Source organism: Zeus faber (genome assembly GCF_960531495.2).
Source record: "Zeus faber genome assembly, chromosome: 19".
Lineage (NCBI taxonomy): Eukaryota > Metazoa > Chordata > Actinopteri > Zeiformes > Zeidae > Zeus > Zeus faber.
The window spans coordinates 23,886,846-23,911,846 of record NC_137206.1 but is presented as its reverse complement, the minus strand read 5'-3'; the positions used below and the strand labels follow the sequence as shown (position 1 = coordinate 23,911,846).

At 41.8% G+C, this 25,001-nt stretch overlaps 1 protein-coding gene across 1 annotated transcript in view; it reads right to left on the bottom strand.

The window, feature by feature from the left end:
* The window catches only part of LOC307245043 (cadherin-12-like), a gene marked incomplete at both ends in the record, with an annotated part of 103,251 nt that overhangs the window by 14,709 nt on the left and 63,541 nt on the right, over positions 1 to 25,001 (bottom strand). Inside the window, 3 exons of the mRNA XM_080020454.1 lie at positions 6,735 to 6,856; positions 12,910 to 13,046; positions 24,659 to 24,912. Coding sequence (XP_079876580.1) covers positions 6,735 to 6,856; positions 12,910 to 13,046; positions 24,659 to 24,912 — 513 coding nt within the window. The remainder of the gene's footprint in view (positions 1 to 6,734; positions 6,857 to 12,909; positions 13,047 to 24,658; positions 24,913 to 25,001) is intronic.

Genomic DNA, 25,001 nt, shown 5'->3' with positions numbered 1-25,001 from the left:
GTGTTACTCTGTAGTACATGGTGTTCTTCTGCAGCGTATAGTGTTTCTCTGTAGATCTATAGTGTTCTTCTCCAGCGTATAGTGTTCCTCTGTAGTACATATTGTTCTTCTGCAGCGTATAGTGTCCCCCTCTAGTACATATTGTTCTTCTGCAGCGTATAGGCTATCTGTAGTACATAGTGTTCTTCTGCAGCCTTTAGTGTCCCCCTCTAGTACATATTGTTCTTCTGCAGCGTATAGGCTATCTGTAGTACATAGTGTTCTTCTGCAGTCTATAGTGTCCCCCTCTAGTACATATTGTTCTTCTGCAGCGTATAGTGTTCCTCTGTACGACATAGTGTTCTTCTGCAACGTATAGTGTTCCTCTGTAGTACATAGTGTTCTTCTGCAGCATATAGTGTTCCTCTGTAGTACATGGTGTTCTTCTCCAGCGTATAGTGTTACTCTGTAGTACATAGTGTGTTTCTGCAGCATATAGTGTTCCTCTGTAGTACACGGTGTTCTTCTCCAGCGTTTAGTGTTACTCTGTAGTACATAGTGTGCTTCTGCAGTGTATAGTGTTCCTCTGTAGTACATTGGGTGCTTCTGCAGTGTAAAGTGTTACTCTGTAGTAGATGGTGTTCTTCTCCAGTGTATAGTGTTACTCTGTAGTACGTAGTGTTCTTCTGCAGCGTATAGTGTTTCTCTGTAGTTCTATAGTGTTCTTCTACAGTGTATAGTGTTCCTCTGTAGTACATAGTGTTCTTCTGCATTGTATAGTGTTCCTCTGTAGTACATAGGGTGCTTCTCCAGCGTATAGTGTTTCTCTGCAGTACTATAGTATTCTTCTGCAGCGTATAGTGTTACTCTGTAGTACATGGTGTTCTTCTGCAGCATATAGTGTTCCTCTGTAGTACATTGTGCTCTTCTGCAGTGTATTGTGTTTCTCTGTAGTTCTATAGTGTTCTTCTCCAGCGTATAGTGTTCCTCTGTAGTACATATTGTTCATCTGCAGCGTATAGTGTCCCCCTCTAGTACATATTGTCCTTCTGCAGCGTATAGTGTTCCTCTGTAGCACATAGTGTTCTTCTGCAACGTATAGTGTTCCTCTGTAGTACATAGGGTTCTTCTGCAGCATATAGTGTTACTCTGTAGTACATAGTGTTCTTCTGCAGCCTATAGTGTTCCTCTGTAGTACATAGTGTTCTTCTGCAGCATATAGTGTTCTTCTGTAGTACATGGTGTTCTTCTCCAGCGTATAGTGTTACTCTGTAGTACATAGTGTGTTTCTGCAGCATATAGTGTTCCTCTGTAGTACACGGTGTTCTTCTCCAGCGTTTAGTGTTACTCTGTAGTACATAGTGTGCTTCTGCAGTGTATAGTGTTCCTCTGTAGTACATGGTGTTCTTCTCCAGCGTATAGTGTTACTCTGTAGTACGTAGTGTTCTTCTGCAGCGTATAGTGTTTCTCTGTAGTTCTATAGTGTTCTTCTGCAGCGTATAGTGTTACTCTGTAGTATATGGTGTTCATCTCCAGCGTATAGTGTTCCTCTGTTGTACATAGTGTTCTTCTGCAGTGTATAGTGTTCCTCTGTAGTACATAGTGTGCTTCTGCAGTGTATAGTGTTACTCTGTAGTACATGGTGTTCTTCTCCAGCGTATAGTGTTACTCTGTAGAAGATAGTGTTCTTCTGCAGCTTATAGTGTCCCCCTCTAGTACATAGTGTGTTTCTGCAGCATATAGTGTTCCTCTGTAGTACACGGTGTTCTTCTCCAGCGTTTAGTGTTACTCTGTAGTACATAGTGTGCTTCTGCAGTGTATAGTGTTCCTCTGTAGTACATAGGGTGCTTCTGCAGTGTATAGTGTTACTCTGTAGTACATGGTGTTCATCTCCAGCGTATAGTGTTACTCTATAGTACGTAGTGTTCTTCTGCAGCATATAGTGTTCCTCTGTAGTACATGGTGTTCTTCTCCAGCGTATAGTGTTCCTCTGTAGTACATATTGTTCTTCTGCAGCGTATAGGCTATCTGTAGTACATAGTGTTCTTCTGCAGCCTATAGTGTCCCCCTCTAGTACATATTGTTCTTCTGCAGCGTATAGGCTATCTGTAGTACATAGTGTTCTTCTGCAGCCTATTGTGTCCCCCTCTAGTACATATTGTTCTTCTGCAGCGTATAGTGTTCCTCTGTAGTACATAGTGTTCTTCTGCAACGTATAGTGTTCCTCTGTAGTACATAGGGTTCTTCTGCAGCATATAGTGTTACTCTGTAGTACATAGTGTTCTTCTGCAGCGTAGCGTGTTCCTCTGTAGTACATGGTGTTCCTCTGCAAACTATAGTGTTACTCTGTAGTACTTGGGGCTCTTCTCCAGCGTATATTGTTCCTCTGTAGTACATAGTGATCTTCTGCCGCGTATAGTGTTCCTCTGTAGTACATAGTGTGCTTCTGCAGCATATAGTGTTCCTCTGTAGTACTATAGTGTTCTTCTGCAGCGTATAGTGTTCCTCTGTAGTTCATAGTGTTCTTCTGCAGCGTATAGTGTTACTCTGTAGTATATGGTGTTCTTCTCCAGCGTATAGTGTTCCTCTGTAGTACATAGTGTTCTTCTGCAGCGTATAGTGTTACTCTGTAGTATATGGTGTTCTTCTCCAGCGTATAGTGTTCCTCTGTAGTACATAGTGTTCTTCTGCAGGGTATAGTGTTACTCTGTAGTATATGGTGTTCATCTCCAGCGTATAGTGTTCCTCTGTTGTACATAGTGTTCTTCTGCAGTGTATAGGCTATCTGTAGAAGATTGTGTTCTTCTGCAGCCTATAGTGTCCCCCTCTAGTACATATTGTTCTTCTGCAGCGTATAGTGTTCCTCTGTCGTACATAGTGTTCATCTGGTGCATATAGTGCTCCTCTGTAGTACATAGTGTTCTTCTGCAGTGTATCGTGTTCCTCTGTAGTACATAGTGTTCTTCTGCAGCGTATAGTGTTCCCCTGTAGTACATAGTGTTCTTCTGCAGCGTAACGTGTTCCTCTGTAGTACATAGTGTTCTTCTGCCGCATATAGTGTTCCTCTGTAGTACATAGTGTGCTTCTGCAGCATATAGTGTTCCTCTGTAGTACATGGTGTTCTTCTCCAGCGTATAGTGTTACTCTGTAGTACATAGTGTGTTTCTGCAGCATATAGTGTTACTCTGTAGTACATGGTGTTCTTCTCCAGCGTATAGTGTTTCTCTCTAGTACTCTTGTATTCTTCTGCAGCGTATAGTGTTACTCTGTAGTACATGGTGTTCTTCTGCAGCATATAGTGTTCCTCTGTAGTACATTGTATGCTTCTGCAGTGTATTGTGTTACTCTGTAGTACATAGTGTTCTTCTGCAGCGTATAGTGTTCCTCTGTAGTACATGGTGTTCTTCTGCAGCATATAGTGTTCCTCTGTAGTACATAGTGCTCTTCTGCAGTGTATAGTGTTACTCTGTAGTACATAGTGTTCTTCTGCAGCGTATAGTGTTCCTCTTTAGTACATGGTGTTCTTCTCCAGCGTATAGTGTTCCTCTGTAGTATATATTGTTCTTCTGCAGCCTATAGTTTTACTCTGGAGTACATAGTGTTCTTCTGCAGCGTATAGTGTTCCTCTGTAGTACATGGTGTTCCTCTGCAAACTATAGTGTTACTCTGTAATACTTGGGGCTCTTCTCCAGCGTATATTGTTCCTCTGTAGTACATAGTGTTCTTCTGCAGCCTATAGTGTTCCTCTGTAGTACATAGTGTGTTTCTGCAGCATATAGTGTTCCTCTGTAGTACATGGTGTTCTTCTCCAGCGTATAGTGTTACTCTGTAGTACATAGTGTGCTTCTGCAGTGTAGAGTGTTCCTCTGTAGCACATAGGGTACTTCTGCAGTGTAAAGTGTTACTCTGTAGTACATGGTGTTCTTCTGCAGCGTATAGTGTTACTCTGTAGTATATGGTGTTCTTCTCCAGGGTATAGTGTTCCTCTGTAGTATATAGTGTTCTTCTGCAGCGTATAGTGTTACTCTGTAGTATATGGTGTTCATCTCCAGCGTATAGTGTTCCTCCGTTGTACATAGTGTTCTTCTGCAGTGTATAGGCTATCCGTAGAAGATAGTGTTCTTCTGCAACCTATAGTGTCCCCCTCTAGTACATATTGTTCTTCTGCAGCGTATAGTGTTCCTCTGTCTTACATAGTGTTCTTCTGGTGCATATAGCGCTCCTTTGTAGTACATAGTGTTCTTCTGAAGCGTATAGTGTTCCACTGTAGTACATAGTGTGCTTCTGCAGCGTATAGTGTTCCTATGCAGTACATCGTGTTCTTCTGCAGCGTATAGTGTTCCCCTGTAGTACATAGTGTTCTTCTGCAGTGTATCGTGTTCCTCTGTAGTACATATTGTTCTTCTGCAGCGTATAGTGTTCCTCTGTAGTACATATTGTTCTTCTGCAGTGTATAGTGTTCCTCTGTTGTACATGGTGTTCTTTTGCAGCCTATAGTGTTCCTCTGTAGTACATAGTGTTCTTTTGCAGCGTATCGTGTTCCTCTGTAGTACATATTGTTCTTCTGCAGCGTATAGTGCTCCTCTGTAGTACATAGTGTGCTTCTGCAGCGTATAGTGTTCCTCTGTAGTACATAGTGTGCTTCTGCAGAGTATAGTGCTCCTCTGTAGTACATAGTGTGCTTCTGCAGAGTATAGTGTTCCTCTGTCGTACATAGTGTGCTTCTGCAGAGTATAGTGTTCCTCTGCAGTACATAGTGTGCTTCTGCAGAGTATAGTGTTCCTCTGTAGTACATAGTGTGCTTCTGCAGAGTATAGTGTTCCTCTGTAGTACATAGTGTGCTTCTGCAGAGCTCCTGAGCCTCTGGAAAATGCACTTGTGCAGTATGTCGTTTTCTTTCCCAGCCCATAGTGTGCTTCTGCATCCCAGCGGGGTCCATTTCATTTGAATGGACATAGTGCACACTGTGCTTCTGCAGTCCATAGTGTGCCTCTGAAGTAAATAGTGTGTGTCTGCAGCCCAGCTGGATGTGTTTTTTATTTAAACAGCACAGCACGACGCCGAGCACCACTCTCCGTCGCCTCACATCCCAATATGTCTTAACATATGTTTCCGTGTCTTCCTGGATATGGATCACTCAACGTGACACCTTTAAGGACCTGGGGACCTGTGTGTCGCTGGTTTTGGTTGTTGTTTGTTTATTTGTTGCCGTGGCGCTAATCATCAAGGGAACCTCTGTGCGTTTTTATTTGATCTTTATCGTACCCCTGCTGAGAATACGTCCTGTGGGGAAACCAGCGGGATGGAGAGATTGGACTAAAAGAGGGAGGGAGGGATGGAGGGATGGGGATACAAAGCGAAGGGCGGGAGGAGGGAGGAGAGTATAAGGGAGGAGAGGAAACAACAAGGAATGGATAGAAGAAACAGAGGGACGTAGAGGACATGAGGAGAGAGCAGGAGTCACTTCTGCTATATTGTTCTGTTTTAATTCATAGTAATTACATTGGCTTTGAATGTAATTGCTTGTAATTTCACTAGTTCTCACATTTTAGTTGTAATTATTGATTGATTTTTTTTGATGTATTGTCTTATTTTCTCTGTTTTGAACAGCGTTGATGGGCGCGTTGATTGTAGTATAATTTCTGTCGTAACTAGAATGAGAATTCTCCCTCAGTGGATTCCCGGGGTTCAAGTAAAGGTGATCGATCAATTAATCGATTGCCTTAAGAGGTCGGTACCAAGACAGCAGATGTCCAGGTGAGTTCAGGTTCAGGGTTCTCGGTGTTTCTACAGCGTGTAGAGCACAGCGTGTGATGTGAGGAGCCGTCTGCAGCCGTGTGAGGATATGATGGGCTGCCAAAGCCCCCCCTTCCCCAACAGAAACGCCGGCTGCATATGGATGCTACTTAATGGACTCATTTACAGGCGCAGGTGGCGGCACCGGGCACGCTGCGCATCCTAAATCCGTCATCTGAGGACGCTCGCAGCTTCCGATATGCAGAACCTGGCTCATGCAGAATATATAATGATGGGATGGAATGCCACGTTGGCACGTTAGCACGTTAGCATCGCCTGCAGAGAGGGCGGCTTGTTGACAAGATAAGATAAACATGCACCAACTGAGGTGTCCCCAAGGGAAGTTTAAAGCTCTGAATGCCCTGGAGATGAAAGCCTCATTAGAGATCGCCTGGAGTGTGTGTGTGTGTGTGTGTGTGTGTGTGTGTGTGTGTGTGTGTGTGTGTGTGTGTGTGTGTGTGTGTAAATAATTAGGTAGAAATATATTAGGTTATGTACTACGTGATTCCTTCCAGGCATCAACATTGACAAATTTCAAGCATAGATACATAAATATTACATATATTAAAAAAAATCATGAATAAATCAGTCAATCAATTCAATCAGACAAAATGTTAATGTTGAAACTAATTAAAATTATTGAGTATTTAATGACTTTTAAGGTCTATTATTTCTAAAACTGAGTTTGAGAAGGTTTTAAGATGTACAGACTTGCAGACACCACATGAAGTGTACACGTGTGCCGTAATTAATGATTAGTTTAAAAAAGCCTTATTTGAAACTCTGTCTTCCATATATGCATATATACATATTTATAGACGTACACTATGGTATTATTATTCTATTCAAGCTCTAATAACTGTTGTGAATATTAAATGATGTATTTAATGTGTGGTGCAGGTACAGAAGCATTAACAACATGAAGTAGAAACAGTCGCAGCGCATGTGGCTGAGCCCACCTGTCCTGTTTTGGCGTTTTCACACACAAACGTCTCATATGGGACGGAGAGCTCGGGAGGGAACTCGTTGATGTCCAGGACGTGCACGGTGACGGCCACGCGGCTGGTCAGAACCGGAGAGTCTGGAGGAGGGAACACAATTGGTTCAATTAAATCCTGAAAGGAAAAACCTGAACCGACTCCTCCGTTTGTGCCGAATCGATTCTCCAGTATATGTTGAGCCGAAGCGTCAAAGCCATGGTCGGTGGGCCCGGATCTGACCCCCTCTAGAGCCAAGTCTGGTTCCACAAGATCATTTGTGGAAAAATAAATATACTGTAAAAATATAGATATATACTGTAGATGGATAGACTTATTGATCGCTAGAAGGAAATGTGTTCCATCATCTCACATCAAAACAATAGGCAGCAATAATAACAGCCATAATAATAACGGAAAAATTAACCTGAACATTTAAAGCAGTATACAAATGCAAATAACAATTTATTATAATAATTTATAATAATATATAAATGTATAAATATATACATGTATTGAAAAAAATTATCCAAATATTCATATTGGGTTATTATCGCAGGATGATTTGTGGGGGGGGGGGGGGGATTTTGCTCTTATCACAGTTCATCCTGCCCTTTCTCTTTTCTGTCTCCGTCGTTTAATATATTTTTAAAAATGTATTTATATATATATATATATATATATTAATATATCACTTTTAATGAAGTTGCATTTTGACCAATCCAGCCTATCACCCAAAATGACTGACAGCCATGATGAAGACTCAAGTGGAGAAAAGACAGTTTAACACAAAGAAATCAAACACAACACTGACACCATGTGGCGGTGTGAGGTGCTGCAGCGCTGCGAGGTTAAACCAAACGGGAATCTGGGGACCGGGGGTCACTTTGTGGCCCTTTGTGGTTCTGATTGAAGGGTAGGACAACATTCAAACACCCACATTTCCAGGATACATATAAACTGCATCTCTGCAGCCCAGGGACTGCGTTCTAAAATATCTTCCTCGTAGAAAGCGCGAGCTGTGACGGCTCGGATTTTTGGCTGAAAAAAGGAAAGTGGGTCCCGTATGATTTACAGAGAGAAAAAGCCCCAGAGAGAGACATCCAGGCCTGTTTGTGTTTCGAATAGAATATTATTATTATTTTTTTTTTTATCTCCAAACTGTTTGGGCACAAGGGGATGGAAGAGGAAAATGTTCTTTTTTTGACTGCGTAAGTCCAAGTTTCATGGATTTGGTGTGAGAACCAGTTTCATCCTGCCCTACATATAAGTTATACTGTTTATACTGTAGGCTAGAAATAAGGTAGGTTCAATATTGGGTTCAGGTTTGACAAAAAATAAATATCTCTAAAATAAATAAATCACATATATCTGACACGCTGTTTATGTTAAAATGAAGACCTCACCCATTCAAATTGAAGACAATTTTATATCTGTTAAACTGTAAAAAATAAAAATGATTTCTCTTTGTTTTACCCTAGGGTATGTTTGGGTTCAGGTTTGACGAGAAGTAAAAATATAAAAATGTACAAATAATTCAATCACATGCATCTGACAAACTCTTTATGTTGACGACTTCCCAATCATCTAAGACCTCATATGTGTACAACTGGATTTTTTTTTTCAAGGACCTCGAAGGACCCGGGTTTGTACTGTATCTTAACAAGGCCCGTCCCCAGAGGGATTCGGTGATGCCCGGTGACCCGTCTGTGACCCCGGTGGGAAAAGCAATATTTACATTCCCACAGCGGGGGGGGGGGGGGAGGTTCGATGCCATGCACAGTCTTTGAGACAGATGCTGAATCTGCAAAACAAAAAAATACAAACGAAAAAAGAAAATGCAGAGGGTTTTCAATTATTTATTTCTATTATGGAATGTCTGATCTTAAAAAAAAAAAAAAACTATAGAAAATTCAACTCTAAATAATTATAACTAGAAATAACTAACTATTATTCTAAAATTCAAACAACCCCAACATTAAATGTTCAAAAGCTTTATATATGTATTTTATTTCAATACAGAGGCAGTGATCATTCTCAGAAAACAAATGATAAATATTTAAATATTGGGGGAAAAAAAGTATATTATTCAATATGAAAAGATGTATGATATTAAACATTAGAACCAGTCGACGTGTTTATTGGTTGTGAGTGAGTGGTATCGCTCCGTCCACAAGAGGGCGCCATGGTAAGGCGGTAAAACCGTCGAAACAGCCGCACGTCGGTGTCAGCTTTTTTACTTTTGGGCTTTTTTCCCCTCCACACTCTGTCTGTTTTATTGGTTTTGGTGATTGCTGCACCATGCTTGAGGAAGCAGCTTTAAAAATGGGAACGCTTGACACAGCTTTTTTTGTTTTATCTCCGATAGAATGAGATCATTAAAGCTTTTCTTTTCTTTTTCTTTTTTTATGTATATGTGGAAACCTCACTCTCCACATGCAGCCAGGAATCTATAAAGTGGGGGTTCCCAAAGCGGGGTCCGGGGACCCGCCAGGGGTCCCTTCAAGAGGTTCCACAGGGTCCCCCGGCGACACCGTCAATTATTAAACTTAATTAATAATGACTGTTTTGATCCTAGTTTCATTGTCATCACCCGAACTGGAAATTTGGAATAAATGAAATTGAACACGGGAAATATATTATGTTAATCAAATTGACGATCGTTGATGTGGAAAATATGAGAATCACTGCGATGACACAATGACAAGATGAATGATGTTCAACGTTTAATGATTTCATTGGCTTGATGAATACCCCGTGGGGGATTTATTTCATGACTTATGAATGAATAAATATATGTATTCATTCATTTATTTATTTACTTACTTACTTCTTTGTTTATTTGTTTATTTTTTTATTGATTTTTTTTCATATATTTATGTCAGACAAGGTACTAATTGAAACTTTTAGAAATGGTGAACCAAAAAGGTTTTCCATGAAGCCTGGAAACCCCTGCAGTTCAAATCTGTAACTGAGACCGTAACATGTTCCTGGAGACGGACGATCACATCTTCATACGTTCCGTCTTTTTGTGTTTTTGGGGATTTGATGACTGCAGTGGTTTGTGGCATTGACCAGATAGATCAGAGCACGGTTTCTACATAAAAAAAATCATTGTAAAGCCATTGTGCCAAACCCAAAAGCTCCGTTCCATCACAGGAAATATGAGGAAGCTGACAAATACAGGAAAGTGAGAGTCACTGCAAAGTAAAGAAATGTGTTGCAGAGAAATGTATAAAAAAAAAAAAAAAGAAGGAAATGAGAAGTGGTGGCGAAGGGGTCATGTGGAAGATTCATGGCCAGGTCAACTGGAATGGCTCCGTCTGCGCTGAAACCCAGTGAAGTACAAAAAAAGAGCCAGCACGCCCTTTTGACGTCATCTTGCGGGACAAGTAGGGGAAACATCAACTCTCCGACACGATTGCACATGTGATGTGAAGCCGGGTTAAGGCCTATATACTGTATATATATATATATATATATATATATACACAACAATTGAGGGAAATAGTAATTGAAAATAATTTGCTGTGTAATGATTATGATCATTCGTCTGGTTCTAAATAATTGACCCGAAACTGAAAATCTGTATCGTATCGACTTTAAAATGCACTGAATGACTTTTTTACTAATTATTATTGTTATAATTATGTACTTTGATTGGAAGAATAATTGGATAAAATGCATTTCTTATATCATTTTGATTCTATTTTATTATATGTTTATTGTATGTATTTTGACGAACGCTTACACATTTTTAGATATCGATGTATGGCGGTCACACTGGATGTCATTTGCTCTCTGCTCTCTGTTCTCTCTTTTATTGTTTTGTTCTTTCTCAAAACCCCAGAAACCCAGCGTGGGAATCCAGCCCAGGGCTGGAAACATCAAAAAGCATCAAGAAGCATCACAACTAGATGCGTGGCAGCACGGGTCCCCAAACCAAACTAAACGGGCGTAACAGGAAGCCGGGGCTTCTTCTCCACCCCCCGGAAAACACATGTCAAGTCCAAACAAAGGGATTTGTATAAATAAACAATAATATATTTATGTTTGTAAACTTGTAGAGAAAAATAGATCTGTGATTCACTCGTCCTTCTTTCTATTTATCTGTTGGTGTGTGTGTGTGTGTGTGTGTGTGTATGTGTGTATAAACATCATCGGAGAGCACCCGCCCTCCGAAAAGAAACCCCACCTCGGACCTCACCCACTCACATTATATGGGAAACATCATTAGAGAGCAACCACCCTCTGACACAAACCCCACCCACTCACACTATAAGGGAAACCTCATTAGAGAGCGCCCACTCTCCGACAAAAAAACCCACCCTTAACCCCACCTGCTCACACTATATCGGAAACACCATTAGAGAGCACCCACACTCCAAACATAGCGAACCCTCAACCTCACCCACTCACACTATATGGGGAAACACCATTGAACAGCACCCACCCTCCAAAAAAAAACGCACTCTAACCCCACCCACTCACATTATATGGGAAACATCACGAGAGAGCACCCGCCCTCCGAAAATCCACTCCCCTCGAACCCCACCGACTCCCTACAAGGGAACTGTCATTAGCATATCACCACAACGACCTTGGGGGGGTGAAGGTGGGGGTTTGGGTGGTGTTGGGGAAGTGATTAGTGCTCTATTTTTTCGAGGAAATAAAAGCTGAAGTTTTTTTTTATTACTGTTATTTTAACAGCCTCCTATTTCAGTCTGTCCTAATGACTGTAGAGTGCTGGGATAATTTTGATGGAGCACCCACCCAGGCATCCATCCACACCCTCCCCCACCCTCCTAGATAATAACTTTGACGGGCTCTTAGCAGATTCGATGACATGATGACGATGGATTTGGTTATTTATCCGGAAATTGCCTCCACTTCCTGCATAAAAACATAATTAGCTCGATGACATGGTGTCATGGTGGCTCTTTCAAGGAGTCTCTAGATTTGGGTTTTTTTTTGGTTTTTTTTGCCGTCTCGCATCTCCTATTTTCTGGGTTCTGCCAACGGTTCTGCCAACGAACTCGGCCGGCTGTGATGCCAGAGCATCTGTTTGCTGTTGTCGTTTGACAAACGACACCAACAAAGCTGGAGTCTCTTCATTTCTACAGAGATGTGTGAGTCTGCAGGTGGTAAGCTCCGCCCCCTCGGTGATAAGCTCAGAGACGCGCTTGTTAAGTTTTTCAACTTGTTGCGACAACTTTCAGATCTGACACTATGACCAGAAGCCACCGTTGCTAAGCAACTGCTAAAGCTGCTAAACTGTTCAAGTTTAAACTAAATCAAAATGCGAGTTACATATGAATATGATTTATTGATGTACTGTACATATAATTAATGTTGGATGCTGTCATATTCACCATCGATAAATCTGCTATTTTATGAATGAATTTTGCATACCGTGATTTCCGGACTATTAAGCGCACCTGAATATAAGCCGCACCCACTGAATTTTTTAAAAATATTTATTTTGAACATAAATAAGCCGCACATGTCTATAAGCCGCAGGTGCCTACCGGCACATTGAAACAAATGAACTTTATATAGGCTTTAACGAAACACGGCTTGTAACAAAAATAAAAAAATTAGCGTGTAAAAAAACTAACAACTTAGTGAATACATAGCAATAATTATTTATGTCCTATTTGCCCATGCCAACAATTTATCCTGTGCGTCTAATTTGTAAATTCTGTACATCTTTTACATATTTGACTATTTCTTATTGTATTTTTTAGGCTGAATAAACTCATCCCGATTGTGATTCTGAAAAGCTTCAGAAGTCTGAACGTGACACTCGACTCTGGCGTACGAGTGATGTTTGTCCGGTTTCTCCAGCGGCATCATCGTTTTTTGTTTTTTTTTAAATAAAGACAAAAAAAAACAACAAAAAAAACAAAAACAGTGAAAGCATGGAGGTGGTCACATTCAGTTGAAGACAATGTCCCAGAGCCACGCCCCGGGAGGAAGGGTCATCATGGTTTATCGACACCTATAAACCTTTTCCAACAAAATGGGATTGAGTATTGACTTTGGGGGAGAAGTAAGTAAAATCCTTCACACGGTTACAGTGTGTGTGTGTGTGGGGGGGGGGGGGGGGGGGTCTGCGGCCATGACACCACAGATTGATGGTGGTTGTCATACTCACTAAGTTTGGTGGCCACGATGGAGATGTTGTGCTGGGCGATGGTCTCTCGGTCCAGGGGTTCGTTGGTGGAGATGGTCCCCTCCACGGGATCGATGTCGAAGTAGCTGTCCAGGTCGCTCTTCCAGTCGATGGAGTACCTGGGGGAGTGAGAGTCTGATGTGAATTCCTCTTGAAAGACATGAATGAATCATGGAAATTAGCACTTGCGTCGCAGAACTGTGAGTAGTGATGAAAGGTTTGAGAAGGGTAAAGAGTCGTTCAATTTTTACAACTCTTTGTTCCTTTGGTTCAGCCGGTGTAACACACGGCGAGCGAGGGAGGACTTGCTGAATGATGGACTGTTGAGTTGTGAAAGGAATTCCCACAAAAGAAATGTAATTTTGTCGAATTATATGTCGCAAGCAAAGTGCAAATCGGGTCACATTCAATATGAAAACTGTCGAATGACAAGGCCTATTTTTTTTTTGCCTCCGACTTTAATTTAGTCCTCACTGATTATCTCATTTGTGTGCGAGTCCAAACAACACAACTTTTGCCAGAGTGGCTCCAGACTCCAGAGTCATTTAAGCGATTTGTTCGCTTCACGTGAATCGTTCGCAAATGTTGCCTCACAGACGACTAATAGGCCATAATAACAATAAGCACGGTTCTACGCGTTTGTAATGTTTTGTGACATCTTAATGGATAACAGGATAGGGGTTTGCAAACACTGGTTCAATGGAAACATTTTCCAATATCGACCCGGTAAGAATTAACCCCCTGATGATTATTTTGCCCTCGGGGACATACGTGCCTGCATAAGCCTGCAGGTGTATGAGTTGAGTGCTGAGATAACGTGGGTTATACAGCCAATCATTACTCATTCTGCACGCTCATTTTCAGGCAAACATGCTGAGGCTCGCACATTAATCTCAATCTAGTAATGGGGGTTATGCACACTTGGGGTTGTGCTGACCAGACATTCTGCTGGGCTAATATAAATGAATTAAACTCACTATATTGAAGCAGTATCAATCTCTCATAACCTTACGGAGGAGCCGAGGCGCAAAGTTATCGCCTTGGTGTCCTCGAGCACATGGCGTGACGCCCTCGCTGTGGAAATTGTTCTTTTTTATTTTAACCCTTTGAAGTGGAGTTTATCGCTTTGTTATCGTGATGCTCCGGTTTTTTACAGACATTTTTTTTGAGAGAGAAATTAGCTTTTTGTCTGTCACCCAGATTCATACGAGAAGGCCAACGCACATTTCATGGCAAGTACAGAGATAGCGATGGGCCACATGCAAACTGTGTTAGCTCAATGCATGGATGTAGATGGGATCGGTCAGCGTAGCTCCTGTGAATTTAGGGAAATACACCTTCCTCCCATTCAGAACTATTTTTGACACGTAACCCGTTCCATTTGTGATCATCAGCTGTGAAACTCAATGCCAGTTCAGTTAGCTGAATTTTGATTGTTAGGGGTGTGCATCTCTCCCTTATAAGACGATCCAATACGTAACTAGATACATGGGCATTGATACGATTCAGGGATGATCTATTTTGACATTTGTTTAATGTAGACATTCATTTTCCATTGTAAATTAAAATAAGCCAATTCTATAAAAGTATACTATATGTTAAATATCTGACAATTTCTGTTTTGTATTTTATTTTATTATTTTATTATTTATTTAATTTTATATATTATATAGATATTATTATAGATATATATCTGACAATTTAATTGTATATCTTTTTTATTTTTATCACCTATTTTCTGGACTGTTAAGCTTTTTATCTTATAATGCTTATGACCTGTACTGAAGTGCACCAAACCTCCCCATCAGAAATTTCTAGTCCAGTATATGTAAATTTACCTGGCAATAATAAACCAATTCTGATTCTAAAAGTGCCATTGCGTACATTTAAATAGATATATTTCATAAAAAAGCAGGGAATCCTAAGTATTTCGGTTATTTTATGGCATTTAGATATAATTATGTCCAATATATTGTCATTCTGATGTAGTAATATATAATAATGTAATGACCCTGGAGAGGGAATGTGCACACAATCTGGTGTGTGCGCATTCTGTGTATGTGTGTGTGTGTGTGTGTGTGTGTGTGTGTGTGTGTGTGTGTGTGTGTGTGTGTATGTGGCGAGACAGAGTTGGAGAGAGAGATTGCCAGAGGGAAGTGTTTGGTTGTAGGTTCAATGGCGTGAAAGTAACATGACTTAACGTTAGATCAGTGAGTCTTCCGCAGCAGCTTAATTTATACTAACCTAGAAGTCAACAAATCTGTAACTTCAAAATCAGGCCATCGTTCGGTTCATGGTACATTTAGATCGATCCAGGGGTCTGCGTATTGATGTGGTCACATCTTTAATGTTCAAACCGGTTTCTGATTCTTATCGGTGAATTGTCACACGCCTAGTTAATTTTTATGGCAAACCTGGCAAGCCCCAACTCACAAGTAACTGTGTTAATGCAAGGCTGCAGAGGGGATCAGCTTGCGTATGATATACAGCCATCAGTCACAACATTAAAACCACCACTAATAACCACTAATATTGTGTAGCTCCCCCTCATGCCGCCAAAACAGCTCTGACCCGTGAAGGCATGGACTCCCCAAGACCTCTGAACGTGTCCTGTGGTATTTGGCACCAAGACGTTAGCAGCAGATCCTTTAAGTCCTGGAAGTTGCGAAGTGGGGCCCCCAGGGAGCGAGCTTGTTGTTCCAGCACATCCCACAGATGCTCCATCGGATCAGACCCTAACCCCGCCCATCCACATGATGTAGAAGAAAACGTGATTCATCAGACCAGGCCACCTTCTTCCATTGCTCCATGGTCCAATTCTGATTGTAGGTGCTTTCAGGCAGCAAGCTGCGATGCATTGTGTGTTCTGACACCTTTCTCTCATAGCAGCATTATTTTTTTCACCAATTTGTACTACAGTAGCTCTTCTGTGGGATCGAGACTAGACTAGGTTAGACTTCACTCCCCGCGTGCATCAATGAGCCTTGGCCGTCCATCAGCCTTGTCCTTCCTTGGACCACTGTTGGTAGGTACTAACCACTGCCGTCACAATTTGGCCCTTGTCAAAGTGGCTCAGATCCTTACGCTTTCCCATTTTTCCAGCTTCCAACACATCAACTTCAAGAACTGACTGTTCACTTGCTGCATAACATACCCCACCGCCTGACATGTGCAATTGGAACCGGATGATCAATGTTATTCACTTCACCTGTCAGTGGTTTTAATGTTGTGGCTGATCAGTGCATGTCTCAAGGACATTACTGGGTGGAAAACTAGTCCTGGTATGAGGAATATCCACAATATCTGAATATTCATTAGATTGGGTCAGTTTTATCGACAGAATCAATTAAATAACGCATATGGATATCTCTGTATTCTGAGACCTTTTTCACCCAGTGGGAGCTCCTTTGAAATAAGGGAACTAACCTTCCAGCTTCTCAAAAGCTAAGGTTTGTTTAAGCAATACAGTGTGCTTGTTTATGACAAAAGATGAAAACCCCCAAAATAAGACCTTGTTTGTTTGAATGCAACTAAATTCAATATGGTTGCCAGTTCAGTCAGCTGAGTCATCTGGCAACCCGCAAATCACTTGAAGCGGCGTTTCACAGCCAATAATTACAGTGGATGGGTTCTTAGAAACAATTTTTATTTTTATTTTTATTTTTGCAACCAATGTCCTATGGGTCGTCAAAAACACAAACAAAAGAAGCAAAAACACAAACTCTTTGTCTCAAACTCTATCTGTACCATCCTGCGTTGATAAGAAACTGTCATTTGTTGACATAAAAATGGCCCAAAAGAAGCTGTCAAAGTGCAGATTCCAAGATTGTTGATAGATTTCGTAGATCTATATTCAATCTTGTATTTTTTTTTGCTGCCTGCAGCTGTAGAGTTGAATAAATTGAATAAGTCATAAATCAGACTCACAGCTCAGTTAGTTCTGGAAAACAATGAACAAAAAATGGTTTGGGGGGTAGGAGTTTATCTCGGTGCTAAACAAAAGCAAATGTGAATGTCTCGTGAAACGGCTGAAAAGACTCCGGAGGGTTAAAGTGAAATGGAAGATTTGTAGAGCGTTGGCTTTTATATGTTCCTTAAATCGGAACCCTGTCACTAACCAGGAGAAGCATCAGCCCGCCCCCCCCGGCTCTCCATCGACTTCCACCCTTCAAAAAGATTATTCAGACTAAAATTTAAAGCAGAACCAAATGTGCCACCCTCCACACTTTGGTGCAGGCCGTCAATTATGCATAAAAGGAGTATTTTCCAATGTTTGTTGCTGGAAATGGGAAGCAGATAGAAGCCTCTTCATCACTGAATATAAGTGGAAAAAATGCTCAGGTTATTGGTAGTTGCGGTCCGTGTGTTTTGTGAGACTTTGCGAAAGCAGTGGAAGTCAATGGAAAACTACAATATTTCTTCAGAAAAGGTGGCAACCACGGAAGTTACCGTTAAGGTGGATCTGGACTTCTTGTTTAGATTGAGGGAATAAAATGTATATGGTCAAATTTGAATATAATAATAATAATAATAATATTAATAATAATAATAATAATAATAATAATAATAATAATAATAAATATAGCTGCAGGCAGCAATACACAGGGTCCAGTTTAGTCCTTTTAGGAAGGTAATACAATTTTCTGCAAAACACAGCACAAGTTACAAAAGTAACCAAGATACACTTGACGTGTTATGCCTTTTTCTAAAATCTAGAATGTGGCTGTCTACCTGTAGCCCACGGTAAAGCGTCTGCGGCGCAGCACGGGAAGGAGCTTGTCGGGGGTCTCAAATTCACAGCAGAGGTGAGATAAGCGGCATATACTCCAAAATCCGACGAAGTTGAAGATGTAAACTTTAATTCACTTCACCTCATGTTGGTGCTGCACGGTAACAGACTAGACTAATAATCCACTGAATGAGTAATTTCCTGAAGCGCCACATTCCACGATGTTTGTTTACACCTGCTCCCATGCACCCAAGTCACATAAAGCACCGTGACGCAAAACATTCTTGGGGAACACGGGATTAGATAGGAACACGATGTCTTAATTTACAAAAAGACCAAAGAGATGAAATATTAACCGAACATCCCTGCAGACATCAACCAGGTAAGACAGTACATAAACACACACACACACACACACACACACACACACACACACACAGACACACACACACACACACACACACACACACACACCTAGTTTGTAATCTCTAACCACTACAGAGCGACGGAATAAACATTCAGAACCACAGCCTTATAGTACACTGGATGATGACCTCAAGAGGGTCTTACTCTAAATCTCATCCCGTTCCATTCGTTTTTCAAAGTTGACCTGACGGTGAAGCATGAGCTTTCGGCTACTTTTGGTCAAATTTCGGTTTATCACACATTTCTGCTCCACACTGTATATGGATTGATTTGGATGAAACTTGAACCAAAAGAAGTATGCGAATCCCAGTTCTAACGAGACCTCAACCGTGTCCGTACCTTTGGCGATCGTCCTGTTCCAGACAATTTTAGCCCAAAAACTCTGAGAATAAGAAAAATCCAAATGATTACACAAACGATTGCGGGCTGGACCCCTAATAAATATGTGACCCACAACGTACTTTAGGGTCATTTGGCGGCTTTCAATTTTTTTTTCCGCATCAATTGAAAGTGGAGAACCAGAGCTTCCAAACAAGGTGTCACTTGTGCAAATCAAGCAAATATTTTTAAAGCTATGACTTGTTCATGACAAGGGTGTGGCAAACCGTGTTTCTGAGATAATCACCTCCAAAGTTTTACCCACACCAGGTTCATTCAGCCAGCTCCCAGAGTGCAAATGGTGTTGGCGGACAAACAAAGCCTCATGGCTACTTAACATACTGCTGAATGGGCCACAAACAGCTCAACAACACACAACTCATTTTGTTTTTAAAAAAGCTTTTATTTAACAGTAAGAATATACATGTTTTATAAAATTGTAATTATTTTGGAGTTTAAAAGTACGGACAACACAACAAAATGAGTCTATCAATAATATGAGTCTCAGAAAATCTGAAATCTGAAAATCTGTCACCAACCTCAACGGACTTCAGCACGTCATGAACTTCTTCCGTTGTAACAGCAACGGACGTATCGTCGGTCTCCTCCAGTGGAGCTTAAAAATATTCTGTTTCATCGTCACAGTTTGAAATCCGCTGTTTGAAATGTTCTCCAAACCGGAGTAATATCAGATTCAGCAGCACTGTCGTTCTCTGTGTCGCCGTCAGAGAACTGACTATCATCGCTGAAAATGAAGTCCAGTACGCGCTGCTCACACTGACTTGGATCTATCACACTGGTCAGATTAAGGTCAGAAATATGATTCAGAGCTTCCTCCACCCGCTTTGCGTAATCCATAACGATACGGAGAAGAAAGTTTTCACAGACAAGTGAGACCGAAATACCCCCGTGCTGCGCTTTAACCGTCGGTTTTACGGAAGTGACGTAGGTGCGTGATGTAAAGGGTTTTTCTTCTTCGCCGTTTGGTTGAATTCTAACAAAGTTCCACATTGTGACTTCACATCACATGGAATATGGATGAATGATCTTCACCTGGAGGCTCGCTTTAAAGGAAACAATCGATCGGCGTTATTCAGCGCTGTTCCGCGTCTCACTAAGTGAACTGTGTTTTCCCATGTAATCTAACGGGAATATTTAACTCCATGGTTTAACATTTTTCTACAATTTATAAATCAAACTCGGTTTTGAAAATGCATTGAGAGATAAAATTAACACGAATCTAATTTTCCTTCAAGAAAGGTTTTTTCAACTTATTTGGCTGCTCCTGGCAAATTTAGAAATGCGCAAGATGGCAGCTTTTGCTGTGGTGGGACACATAAACTATATGTTCTTGGATGCAAACATCAGAGCGAGGGATGAAAGATTTGTTGTATTTCCGCACCGCAAACTCTACTGCCAATTTTTCTGGTTGTTTTATTGTTTACTTATTTGTAAATCAATCATATCTGATCCTAAAACACAGATTTTACCTTTACATTTTGCATTTGCCAGTATTTTCAGACTCTCTGGGTCTTTCATTGTAATGAGCAGAAAATCGAAAAATCCACGTTCGAGAGCACTTTTAAGAGCAGTTTCGATCAAAAACCTGCATTTAAACGGATTTTTATTATACAGTATATATATATATATATATATATATATATATATATATATATATATATTGCCCCCCTAGCCCTCACCTTAACCCTGCTTTGCACTACAGCCTTGAAGTGAACATGATCTTGTCCAAATAGTTTAGTATGAGTCTCTTTGATGAATGCTGCAGTCCAACGCGCCCATCACTGGTTCAAAGGATCGATGGTGATAGCAATTTGTTTCCTGAGGGCTCGGCCCCGGACGCGGATTCTCCAGCAGAACCTGCATCGTCCGTTCTGCAATTTAATCAAATCTTTAGATCGCCCGCCCCACGGCCTAGAAGTGAGAGAGGAGCCTTTCGCTAATCAACTCAACTAACAGCCGGGCGAGTAATGAGGCGATCTTTCCAACGGAGGCCAGCGGTTCAACCGCAGAGAGCAACATATGAACCGAATACCTTCGCTACAGCCCCCAGAAACCAAATAGGTGCTGGGGAAATAAACTGGCTGACCTTGTACCCCAAATTAAAGGAGAAGGAAAACACACTGTATAAGATGTTGTCCTAAGGGATGTAATTTTTGTCCATGGAAGTCACAGGTTTGATTCCAACAGCAGCCATATTGTCATTGAGCGATGGCCTTGGAGAGATGATGTTGTTTTCCTGCCTCCTGACTGCTAGCTACAGGATAACTGTCAGAAATAAATATATCCTTGCCCCTGGGCCACAGCAGAAGCGACACGTCAGCGTCACGGCAACGCTTCAGATACGCTGCCATGTTAATCAATGCGGAAGGTCACACCGAGCGGAAGCGTCAGCGTTGTGAAAGCCGCATGACGCCAGGCTCCTAAACCCCTTCCGGTTTTTTTTTCTACACCTCGGCTCTAAATTTCCGAGCTCAAAGCATAAACTGGGGCGTATTTTCCCATAGAGGTCCATTCAAACATTGTATTTAGTGAAAATATTTAATGACCAAGCCTGGTATGCATCACACACACACACATACACACACACACACACACACACACACACACACACACACACACATACACACACATGTGTGTATATGTGTGTATATATATATAGAGTGTATATATACACTACGATTAATGATGTTATCCAGGTAGTATGGGCTTGTCACTGCCCCATTCACAAAGTGTAGGGCAGTTCTGTATTGACTAGACACACCTGCCCACACTGTAACACCACCACCACCACCAAAGTTGTCTGGTGACAACAGTGGCTGATGCAAAGTGCTCTCCTTGACGTCTCCAACATCATTGGCGACCATCATTTCTGCTCAACGTGAATCGACTTTCATCAGAGAACAGCACTGAGGCCCATTGGTCCCTCTTCTGGCGTAAATGCTCCCTGGCCCGTGCAAGACGATGATGCGGTGCCTGGTGGTGTGGTCAGGTACCCTTGCATGTCGTCTAGCACGCTGACCACGCTGATGTAAACGGTTTCGAATGGTCTGACGTGACACTTGGGTGCCTCTCACCTCCCTTAAATGTGCCTGGAGTTGAGTGGCATTCATCATCCGGTTCCGCAGGGCACTGTTCACAATGAAGCGGCCATCAGTGTGGGATGTGGCCAAAGGACGTCCACTTCCATGCCTTTCTGTGACTCTTCCAGTCTCTCTGTATCTCTGTTGCAAGCTGCTGATGACACTCTGTGACACTCTAAGCTCAGTGGCCACTTCCCTCTGAGAACATCCTGTTTGAAGCCTCGTAACGGCGAGGTACTGTTGATCAATTGTTAGGTGTCGTCTTGGTCTCATGATGTCAAAATGTGAACAGCATGATGAAGAGGACTGTTTAAATACCAATTCTAATTGAACCAGGAAATGTATTGGTCGATTCATGGATCAAACACCTGTTGTGAATTTTGCCGTTCAGCTCTTGTTAGAGAACAGCAAGTTGTGCAAAAAGTACTGAAACATTGAACAGTTGGACAAGTGCATTCAAAAGTTTAGAGAAGGTCAAATTAAGTTCACCTGTAAAGGTTATAGTACATTTTAGGTTCATCCTGAAATTTCACCCGAAAGCTGGATATCCCTAACTTTTTGTGAGTAGTATATATATATATCTCGCTGATGTGTGTTCCGTACATTTTTACCCCACAAGAAATTAAACCTCAGTTATGAAAAGAAAATATTTTCATTCCAGCAGCAAAACAAATATCTCGCCCAGGAATAGACTTCATATTTTACTGAATACTTGGGCAGTAGTTTTATAAATTTTATTGGCCTGGTATACTGTACTGTAGAAATCTGGTGATTTATTCACAAGTTATGAAACAATTAATATGTTTCATCAAATGTACAATAATATATCCATTTCATGTTTTTCTTCGTTTAATAATCAAAACTCAAATAACTGATAACAAAAATAATCAGAAAACACTTAATGACAGAAAACGCTCAATAAATACATATACAGTATATAAATTGTGGAACTGTCCTGCATCCTCCCCTGGTTGATGGGACGAACCCACAGCTGCCGTCCCAGTGCCTTCTCCTTCGGACCCACGGAGAAGAACCGGCACTGCCTTCCTGCTGTTAATGGCTGCAAAATATTTATAGATTATTACTCATTCCAGTGCTAAAAAGCGTTGTATTCAAGCCAGAAGCTGATGCGTAAACATTGAACGCTAAACTCAGGAAGTAATCCAACTAGGTTAATAAACAGACTCCAAATGCAGATAAAATGAAAAGTAACAGGTTGAAAATGAAAGATTCATTTAATTCACTTACCCATTGAAAGTTGAGAAATTTGAACAGAATGCTGTTTACGCTTTTATGCTGTGGACGGAGTGAAGACGGACCCGGATGAAGTAGACAGATCGTCAAATGACGCCACGCTTTCATGTCGCTGACGTGGTCCCTTCTGTTGTGGCCCAGGGGTCAGCGACAGCGATTTTATCTCGACATTATCTTTCCAGACGAATGAGGCCGGACCTCGGTAGGATATGGAAATGAAATGGCCGCTATCTCGCCTAATCTGAGGTCCTAGTGTGCAAACGACTGTGCGACCACTGGTGCATGAAGCGTTTCCCTCAAAGGCCGGCATCCTGAGTGCAACCGGCTCCGCCCCATGAGGAGGAGCGGAGGGGGTTTGCGGTTCGTTCGAGCCGGGGGGAGGTGAGAGAAAAAACAGGCACAATCTTTCCCAAACTTTCTCCAAACCTTTGAGAAAAATGGAAAAGAGTAGAAAACAAGTATAAAAATTATTTACAACTGCTGGTCACCGCTACTTATGAGCTGCCAGAAAGCGGACCTATTGGAAGTACGTAATATACGTCACCAGTCACGTGATGTTTGTTGACCAATCGTAGCCGACGGTGCATTGCGGCAGTAGAACTGACAGAGGGCCTTCCCCGGATTCGGTGATCGAAGGCTTTTCAGCGCACATTTTTAAGGTCGCAAAGCCACCATTGGCTCTGCGAGTGAGCTTATAGGATATCTCACGGAGTAAACAGGAGGCTATAGTCATCACCTTCGTCTAATGTTGAATCCACAAGGACAGACTACTATTTCACCTTTCACGAGACGAAGGTGAAGACGATAGCCCTTTGTCCTTGGGGGTTTAATATTAGACCATGGAAGTCACAGGTTTAATTCTATTGTTGGCTAAATTGTCATTGAGCGATGGCTCTTGAGCAATGATTTGTTGTTTTCCGGCCACTTGACCGCTAGCGGCAGGATGACTGCCTTTCTTACAGCAAAAAAAAAAAAAAAAAAAGAACATCTTAGCCCTTTAGTGGTTTTATCTCTACACTATCTTTCCAGATGGATGAGGGGAAATTACGAGCTATGAGAAAGGGATCTCAGGACTCTGCGTCTGGACTCGGTACGATATGGAAATTAATTAGTGCTGGCGTTATCTCCTCCTTTCAGTTGTAACGCGAGTCCAGACCGCAGAGCGTTGCCCTCAGTTCACTGTGCAACAGTAATGTACTTTGAAAACGTGTAGTCACCCGTGTTGCTATTTCAGATTAATGGGTGGAAAAAAAACAAAAAAACAACAACTTTGAACTTTCAGAAGCTCTTTGAGATCAATCAGCGTTGCAGTATTCATGGTGCCTTTCGTTGCCCAGTTGGAGATGTAACTCAGAGTTGTACTGTTAAATAGTCTGCAGAGTCAAAGTCTAAAAGCATAATTCCCTATGCATGATGGGTCATGGGCTCTATTGTTTAGAAGTGGAGAATGCCCTCTGATGCCGCTGCAATGAACAATGTCAACTTTGGATGCTGATGAATAATTGAAGCGCCAGAGAGAGATGATTTGAGGGTCTAACACAATGGAATGATGCCAACAAATCCGTGCTTTGTCTATTCTCGCGCTTTCTTCCGGAATGAAATATTCAGAATCAAATAACGCAACATGTATTTTTACCATTTGTGCAAGGGCAATGTCCTCGAGTGATGAAACCTCAAAAAAAGCCTTGAAAACAGTTGGGCGGGAGCTCAAACAGAAGAAAACCTCTCATTCATTTTTAAACAGGCACTCCAATCCTATTGTTCTTCCACCATTCAAGTTTTATTAGATCGCCGGCGTTAAGCGACGGATCATTGGATACCGATAGAGTGCTTGAAGCCTTACCTGACCGGGCTGCTGCTGCCGTCCAGGTCCTGCGCCGTCACTGCCCCGATGATGGTCCCGGCCGGCGTGTCCTCGTACACGTCCATCAGGTACGACGGCTTGTTGAACACCGGCGGCTCGTCCACGTCCAGCACGTTGATCTTCACCGTGGCCGTGTCTTTGAAGGCCCCGAAGCTCTGGAAGCGCGGGTCCAAGTGGGCGTTGGAGGCATCCACCTTGAAGGTGTAGGCCTTCTTGGACTCGTAGTCCAAAGGCTGGTGGGGAGAGAAGATTGTAGATATTGAGTTGTCTTCTAATTTGCTTTGATTGATGGAACCAAACGGTAATCGATGGGAAGGCCGCA